Below are 9,045 nucleotides of genomic sequence, written 5' to 3'. Positions count from 1 at the left end.
CTTATGCACAAGAGAACATGTCAGGCTAACATCCTGCAGCAACACACCCAGAAAGAACCCTAGTTGAACCTGCCTCACTCGAAAACCAATACCCTAAAATACAAATATTATGGACTTAGAAATATAATACTTTAAGTACAGAATTACTAATTACGCTTCAATATAATTACACCTTGGATCAATCTTTTAAAATAACAGAGAGGGATTTAATTTTTCTTTTTCCTTTTCTCAGGGAAGTCTATGAATTGTCTAGGCTTATAAACTCTAAATCATGGCAGGCAGCTGCAACAACAGCACTCAAACAACAGGTAAGTCTGATCTATTTCAACTCACACTATTGTGGTCTCCTTTTTAAAAGGAGACCAAATATACACGCCATTGAAAATGATAAAACACAGGGTCAAAGATTGATGTCAGCGTTAAAAGGTTAAATGTATTACATAGCGTAACCAAAATGAACCCACACACTGTTGTAGGCTCCCCAAAAACATGTGTGAGCCTACAACAGTGTGTGGGTACTTTTAGTTAACTTTGAACTATTTATTGAAATGAGTGTCTTCTGGAGGTATAGACACATCTTGTTTTTGTTCTCCCCATAGTTTTTGATATTTTCTGCGGGTCTTATGAGCTGTGGATCCTACTGGCAGTTGTCAGCACAATGTTGGTATTTTCAGTGTGCTGGATTATTCTTTGCTGTGTCGCAACACATTGTACAGGTAAGGCTAAAGTCAAGAGTTGACACTACCTCTGATTAAAGAAATATCGACATAACTGACAGAGAACACTCTTTTGTTGTTACAGATAAAGGGAAGATATTTCTACCCCGCTTCAGAAGGAGGTGTGTATCTAATTAATTATATACAGACAGAGAGACAAAAAGGTTGATTGACTGATTCATTTTACGCTAAAAGTATGTGGACACCTGCTTGTCGAACATCTCATTCCAAAATCATGGGCATTACTACGGTCCACCCTTTGCTGTTATAACAGCCTCCACTCTTCTGGATAGGCTTTCCACTAGATGTTGGAACATTGCTGCGGGGACTAGCTTCCATTCAGCCACAAAAGCATTAGTAAGGTCGGGCACTGATGTTGGGCGATTAGGCCTGGCTCGCAGTCGGCATCAAATTCATCCCAAAGGTGTTCGATGGGGTTGAGGTCAGGGCTCTGTGCAGGCCAGTCAAGTTCTTCCACACCGATCTCGACAAACCATTCCTGTATGGACCTCGCTTTGTGCACGGGGGCATTGTCATGCTGAAACAAAAAGGGCCTTCCCCAAACTGTTGCCACAAAGTTGGAAGCACAGAATAGTCGAGAATGTCATTGTATGCTGTAGTGCTAAGATTTCCCTTCACTGGAACTAACTCCTCCACCAAACTTTACAGTTAGCACTATGCAGTGGGGCAGGTAGTGTTCTCCTGGCATCCGCCAAACCCAGATTTGTCCGTCAGAGTGCCAGATGGTGAAGAGTGATTCATCACTCCAGAGAACGCGTTTCCACTGCTCCAGAGTCCAATGGTGGTGAGCTTTACACAACTCCAGCCGACGCTTGGTATTGGACTTGGTGATCTTATGCTTGTGTGCAGCTGCTAAGCCATGGAAATCCATTTCATGAAGCTCCCGACGAACAGTTCTTGTGCTGACATTGCTTCATAAGGCATTTTTAAACTCGGTAGTGAGTGTTGCAACCGAGGACAGACAATTTTTAAGCGATACGCGCTTCAGCACACGGCAGTCCCATTCTGTGAGCTTGTGTGGCCTACCACATCGCAGCTGAGCCATTGTTGCTCCTAGACGTTTCCACTTCACAATAACAGCACTTACAGTTGACTGGGGCAGCACTAGCAGGGCAGAAATTTGAAAAACTGACTTGTTGGAAAGGTGGCTGAGCTCTTCAGTATGGGCCATTCCACTGCCACAGTTCATTTATGAAGATTGCGTGGCTGTGTGCTCAATTTTATACAATGGGTGTGGCTGACATAGCTGAATCCAATAATTTGAAGGGGTGTCCACATACTTTTGAAAATCGATTATATATCTGATGGGACTGCAATGAATGATGCAGAGCCAAATATATAGACATATATAGAGATTTTCCTAATTCAAATCTAATTTTATTCGTCACATGCTTCGTAAACAACAGGTGTAGAGTAACAGTGAAATGCTTACCTAAGGGCCCTTCCCAAACATGCAGAGAGAAATAAAATAGAGACATTTATATTGAAAAATATATGGCTTTGGATTGATTGTTTATTGTCTTTACTCATCTTTAGATTCATTTATCTGGTTTAATCATAAGGGCCTATTACATGCTAATATCTGCTTTGCTAATGACCCCACTGTTTCCTCTCTCCTCATCCTCGATGGGAATCAACCAGTCTAAGTCTGAGAGTGAGGGACATGGAGGACAACCCTATCTATGGGAACATCACCTACACCCAGACTAGTGAGAAGAAGTTCCCACAAACTACTTGTTTGCAGAATTTCAGTTTTTAATTTTGAATGTCAAGGTTTCAGTGTTGTCAGTGTAATGTTGAATGGTAATGAAATGAAACAGGTCATTTTTTTCTTTCAAATTAGTTTCTGATATACACTCTTAGAAAAAAGGGTTCCAAAAGTTATTCGGCTGTCCACATAGGAGATTTCAGGTAGAACCTTTTTGGGTTACATGTAGAACCCTCTGTGGAAAGGTTTCTACATGGAACCCAAAAGGGTTCTACCTGGAACCAAAAAGGGTTCTTCAAAGGGTTCTCCTATGGGACAGTCAAATGGGACAGTCAAATAACCCTTTTAGGTTCTAGATAGCACTTTTTTCTAAGAGAGAATTTATTGCACAGTTACATGTAATTACACCAAGAAAACCTCTTAAGGATCCGCCCCTTTTTTCATATGCATATTCTTGGTACATTTGAAAGGAAATACTTTGAAAATGCGGAAATGTGAAAGGAATGTAGGAGAATATAACACAATAGATCTGGTAAAAGATAATACAAAGAAAAAAACAACCGTTCTTTTTTTGTACCATGATCCTTAAAATGCAAGTACCGTTACCGCTTGCCGTGCAGTAGCAGAGAGAACAGTGTATGACTAGGGTGGCTGGAGTCTTTGACAATTTTTAGGGCCTTCCTCTGACACCGCCTGGTATAGAGGTCCTGGATGGCAGGAAGCTTGGCCCCACTGTCCAATTTAAAGTAGCTATAACAGTGAAATAATACCATGCTATTGTTTGAGGAGAGTGCACAATTTTGAACATGAAAAGTTATTAATAAACAAATTACGCACATTTGGGCAGTCTTGATACAACATTTGGAACAGAAATGCAATGGTTCATTTGATCAGTCTAAAACTTTGCACCAGTGTTGTACTGGGCCGTTCGCCCTACCCTCTGTAGTGCCTTGTGGTCGGAGGCCGGAGCAGTTGCCGTAACAGGCAGTGATGTAACCAGTCAGGATGCTCTCGATGGTGCAGCTATAGAACCTTTTGAGGATCTGAGGACACATGCCAAATCTTTTCAGTCTCCTGAGGGGGAATAGGTATTGTTGTGCCTTCTTCACGACTGTCTTGGTGTGCTTGGACCATGTTAGTTTGTTGGTGATGTGGACACCAAGGAACTTGAAGCTCTCAAACTGCTCCACTGGAGCCCTGCCGATGACAAAGGGGGTGTGCTCGGTCCTCCTTTTCCTGTAGTCCACAATCATCTCCTTTGTCTTGATCATGTTAAGGGAGAGGTTGTTGTCCTGGCACCGCACGGCCAGGTCTCTGACCTCCTCCCTATAGGCTGTCTCGTCATTGTCAGTGATCAGGCCTACCACTGTTGTGTCATCGGCAAACTTAATGATGGTGTTGGAGTCGTGACCGGCAGTGCAGTCATGAAGGAACAGGGAGTAAAGGAGGGGACTGAACACGCACCCACGAGGAGCCCCTGTGTTGAGGATCAGCGTGGCGGATGTGTTGTTACCTACCCTTACCACCTGGGGGCGGCCCATCAGGAAGTCCAGGATCCATTTGCAGAGGGAGGTGTTTAGTCCCAGGGTCCTTAGCTTAGTGATGAGCTTTGAGGGCACTATGGTGTTGAACGCTGAGCTATAGTCAATGAATAGCATTCTCACATAGTTGTTCCTTTGTCCAGGTGGGAAAGAGCAGTGTGGAGTGTAATAGAGATTGCATCATCTGTGGATCTGTTGAGGCAGTATGCAAATTGGAGTGGGTCTAGGGTTTCTGGGATAATGGTGTTGATGTGAGCCATGACCAGCCTTTCAAAGCACATGGCTACAGACCTGAGTGCTACGGGTCGGTAGTCAATTAGGCAGGTTACCTTAGTGTTCTTGGGCACAGACATTATGGTGGTCTGCTTAAAACATGTTGGTATTACGGGCTCGGACAGGGAGAGGTTGAAAATGTCAGTGAAGACACTTGCCAGTTGGCCAGCGTATGCTCGCAGCACACGTCCTGGTAATCCGTCTGGCCCTGCGGCCTTGTGAATGCTGACCTGTTTAAAGGTCTTACTCACATTGGCTGCGGAAAGCGTGATCACACAGTCTTCCGGAACAGCTGGTGCTCTCATGCATGTTTCAATGTTATTTGCCTCGAAGCGAGCATAGAAGTAGTTTAGCTCGTCTGGTAGGCTCGTTGGGCAGCTCTGGGCAGCTCTCGGCTGTGCTTCCCTTTGTAATGGTTTGTAATGGTTTGCAAGTCCTGCCAAATCTGACGAGCGTCAGAGCCGGTGTAGAACGATTCAATGTTAGTCCTGTATTGATGCTTTGCCTGTTTGATGATTTGTCGGAGGGCATAGCGGGATTTCTTATATGCTTCCGGGTTAGAGTCCCAGTCCTTGAAAGCAGCAGCTCTAGCTTTTAGCTCAGTGCGGATGTTGCCTGTAATCCATGGCTTCTGGTAGGGGTATGTTCGTACGGTCACTGTGGGGACGACGTCATCTATGCACTTATTGATGAAGCCAATGACTGATGTGGTGTATTCCTCAATGCCATCGGAGGAATCCCGGAACATATTCCAGTCTGTGCTAGCAAAACAGTACTGTAGCTTAGCATCTGCTTAATCTGACCACTTTTTTATTGATCTAGTCACTGGTACTTCCTGCTTTAATTTTTGCTTGTAAGCAGGAATCAGGAGGATAGAATTATGGTCAGATTTGCCAAATGGAGGGTGAGGGAGAGCTTGTTTGCGTCTATGTGTGTGGAGTAAAGGTGGTCCAGAGTTTTTTTTCCTCTGGTTGCACATTTAACATGCTGATAGAAATTTGGTCAAACGGATTTAAGTTTCCCTTCATTAAAGTCCCCGGCTACTAGGAGCTCCGCCTCTGGGTGAGCATTTTCTTGTTTGCTTATGGCGGAATACAGCTCATTAAATTATTTCTTAGTGCCAGCCTCTGACTGTTGTGGTATGTAAACAGCTACGAAATATACAGATCAAAACTCTCTAGGTAGATAGTGTGGTCTACAGCTTATCATGGGATACTCTACCTCAGGCGAGAAATAGCTTGAGACTTCCTTAGATATCGTGCACCAGCTGTTGTTTACAAAAATACATAGTTCACCGCCCCTTGTCTTACCAGACGCCGCTGTTCTATCCTGCCGGTACAGCGTTTAACCAGCCAGATGTATGTTGATAGTGTCGTCGTTCAGCCACGACTCCGTGAAGCATAAGATATTACACTTTTGAATGTCCTGTTGGTAGTTTAATCTTCTGCGTAGGTCATCTATTTTATTGTCCAACGATTGCACGTTTGCTAGCAGAATGGAAGGAAGTGGGGGTTTATTCGATTGCCTACGAATTCTCAGAAAGCAGCCCGCCCTCCAAACCCTTTTTCTCCGCCTCCTCTTCACGCAAATCACAGGGATCTGGGCCTGTTCCTGAGAAAGCAGTATATCGTTCGCGTCAGACTCGTTAAAGGAAAAAATGGTTTCTGCCAGTCTGTGGTGAGTAATCACAGTCCTGATGTCCAGAAGTTATTGTCGGTCATAAGAAACGGTAGCGGCAACATTATGTACAAAGTAAGTAAAAAAATAAGTTACAATCAACGCAAATAAAATGAAGAAAAAAAACCACAATCGGTTTGGGGGCACGTAAAATGTCTGCCTTATTCTCCGGCGCCATTTTAGCCTGTGCATTACAATTACATTTACATTTACGTCATTTAGCAGACGCTCTTATCCAGAGCGACTTACAAATTGGTGCATTCACCTTATTAAAATGTAATGTGATGAATGACGCAGAATGTAAGGATCCTTTTTCTCACGACTGGTGTCTCTTTGTTGACAGGAGTAGACCTCCCACTCAGTTCCTCATCTCTCAGAGATGGCCAGGTCAAAAGTGTCTCTCAGGTGCTACTTTTTCTACACCTTCTCATTGTGAAGCAAAAAACATTGCTAGAGAGAGCCGGCTGGTGGACAAGATTGTACTGAACATAAATTTACCATGTTTCTTCCTTATGTCAGGCGCCCTCCAAAGGTCAGGACTGTTATGCCAACCTGACTCTGAAGGCCCCCAAGCTGGTGTCTGGCCGCAGCTCCCCACAGCCCCAGATTAAGTACTCTGACGTAGTGAAACTACAGGGGCCACAGGAAGCGGAGAAGATGGCCATGGCCAACAACAACGCTGACTCAGTCTCTGTGGTCTCTGACCTGTATGTCTCTGACCTCTATGCCTCAGTGCAAATAGACCGTACCAAAACCCTGGACACAGTGGATGGCAATAACGGCTATGCCAACCATGTCTGAGAGACAAAATGTTGGTGACATGCTTTTCAATCTGTTATAGATTTTTTTCTGTGTTTTTGGTTGGAAAGATTTGGAGATGATGACGCTGGTTGTCTAGCTGTTTCACTTCACAACCACAGAGTGTCGCCAATTGCCAGCTTTAGAAAAATATTTATCCTTCCTAATATAAAAATCTGCCGAGCAGTGTGTGTGTGTGACAACTGTGTGGTTTAACTTCAGTCCATGCAAACTTTATTACAACTTGTTGAGGCCCGTACTTACTTATCTAATTCCCTTAAACCTTAGTATGAATTTCAGACTCCAACAAGAAGCCAGTAGGAGGTAAGAGGCTACATGCAAGCAGTGGTGTAAAGTACTTTGAAGTACTGCTTAAGTCTTTTTTTGGGGTATCTGTACGTTACTTTACTATTTATATTTTTGACAAGTTTTACTTTTACTTCACTACATTCTTATAGAAAATAATATACTATACTCCATACATTTTCCCTGACACCAAAAAGTACTCGTTACATTTGACTGCTTAGCAGGACATGAAAATGGTCCAATTCACACACTTATCAAGAGTACATCCCTACAGACTCTGATCCGGTGGACTCACTAAACACAGATACTTCATGTGTAAGTTATGTCTGAGTGTTGGAGTGTGCCCCTGGCTATCCGTAAAAAAATATATATACAACATTTTTTGGTGCCGTCTGGTTTGCATAATATAAGGAATTTGAGAAGATTTATACTTTTACTTTTACCTTTAATACTTAAGTATATGTTAGCAATTACATTTACTTTTGATACTTAAGTATATTTAAAACCACATAATTTTAGACTTTTACTCAAGTAATATTTTACTTGGTGACTTTCACTTTTACTTGTGTCATTTTCTACTACGGTATCTTTTCTTTTACTCAAGTACTGTATGACAATTGAGTACTTTTCCACCACTGCATGCAAGGTATTTGGAGGTGGATTATTTCCTCTATTTCCATCACACATTTTCAGATGCCTGTTAGGGTAGAGTGTCTACCATGTTGTTTGCTGTTTTATAATCTCCAGATACTGTCAAACATTAAGGTTAAACTGAACATGACATTTATGGAGATAAAATTGTGAAGGGCAATACATTTCTATATTGTTGAGATATGAATTAATGTGGTTTATGTCTAAATTGTTGATACCTCCTTTTGTCATAAATAAACAAACTGTATTTTTTATTTATTTTAGTTCTGTGCACATTTATTTTGTCAGTTCATTTGATGGTCGGATTCTACTGTAAGGGTAATAATGCATCATAGAACTTTTGCTATGTTCATGTTCATAGAATACTCCACCAGTGATTGTGAGTAACGAGGCTTTGAGATACAGCCATGCGGCTTTGCAAGTTGTAATCACTATCTTTAACAAAGTGTTTGTTATCATCACTATAATAAAAACTTGATCAGTTTGTCTGAGATGTATTTTCAATCTAGGGTTAATTACTGTACTACTTAAACCATTCTCAAGCTTTTAATTTAGAGGGTACCAGGGAATTAAATCCCTTGGTTTTTGAAGTAGGTTTTTTAGTTTGTTGAAACTTTTATGAAAATGTTAAAGATGTAATTGATTTCAAATGATTAACACATTTGGGTTATGAAGTGTTTCTAAGGGAAAATTATTGGGATATTTGAAACCAACACTGGCAGCAAAATCATCTGGGTCAGTGAATTCAGTAGGTGAATTGAATATCCTCATTTAAAATAATCATCATTTTCAATTGTTGAATTGGAAATCCAATGAATCTCCTAAACGGATTGAATTGAAATGAATACCAGACGTACAATATATGTTCACAAAATATTCACCCGGTATTTATTAGACCAGATGTATTATTTGCATAGATAACTGTTCATCGATATAGATGTTCCATAATGTTCTGTTATCTTGCAGACTTTGTGTTGTCCAGCATTTTATCTCAGTCAGGATGTCAGAGGAGTAATAATCCAGCGATAATTGTTCATGAGAAAATACTTTAAGGTCAAAATGGTAAATTAATAAACAAGAGATAACGATAATTGATTACACCGTATTAAGGAATTATTAACATGGTAAAACAATTTTTGCAGATTATGCAACTAACTTATACGTGAAAGCTGAAATTGTCTATTCATTCCTTTTTTTAGTAGACACTCTTATCCAGGACAACTTACAGTAGTGAGTGCATACGTTTTCATACTGGTCCCACCGTGGGAATTGAACCCATAACCTTAACATTGCAAGCACCATGTGTAACCGATGTGAAATGGCTAGTTAGTTAGCGGTGGTGCGCGCTAATAGC

At 41.5% G+C, this 9,045-nt stretch overlaps 1 protein-coding gene across 1 annotated transcript; it reads left to right on the top strand.

Moving 5' to 3' along the window:
- LOC106565509 (uncharacterized) lies at nucleotides 1–7,008 on the top strand. Its single transcript, XM_045691588.2, has 7 exons — nucleotides 1–135; nucleotides 233–308; nucleotides 600–716; nucleotides 802–838; nucleotides 2,379–2,446; nucleotides 6,280–6,341; nucleotides 6,456–7,008. The coding sequence occupies exons 2-7, from the start codon at nucleotides 272–274 to the stop codon at nucleotides 6,735–6,737; spliced, it is 603 nt and encodes a 200-aa protein (XP_045547544.1). The 5' UTR covers nucleotides 1–135; nucleotides 233–271; the 3' UTR covers nucleotides 6,738–7,008.
- The last annotated feature ends 2,037 nt before the right edge of the window (nucleotides 7,009–9,045 follow it).

This window comes from Salmo salar, chromosome 12, assembly GCF_965601325.2.
Source record: "Salmo salar chromosome 12, fSalSal1, whole genome shotgun sequence".
Taxonomy (NCBI): Eukaryota; Metazoa; Chordata; class Actinopteri; order Salmoniformes; family Salmonidae; genus Salmo; species Salmo salar.
The sequence above is the reverse complement of the archived record's forward strand: the minus strand, read 5'-3'. Positions and strand labels throughout refer to the sequence as shown.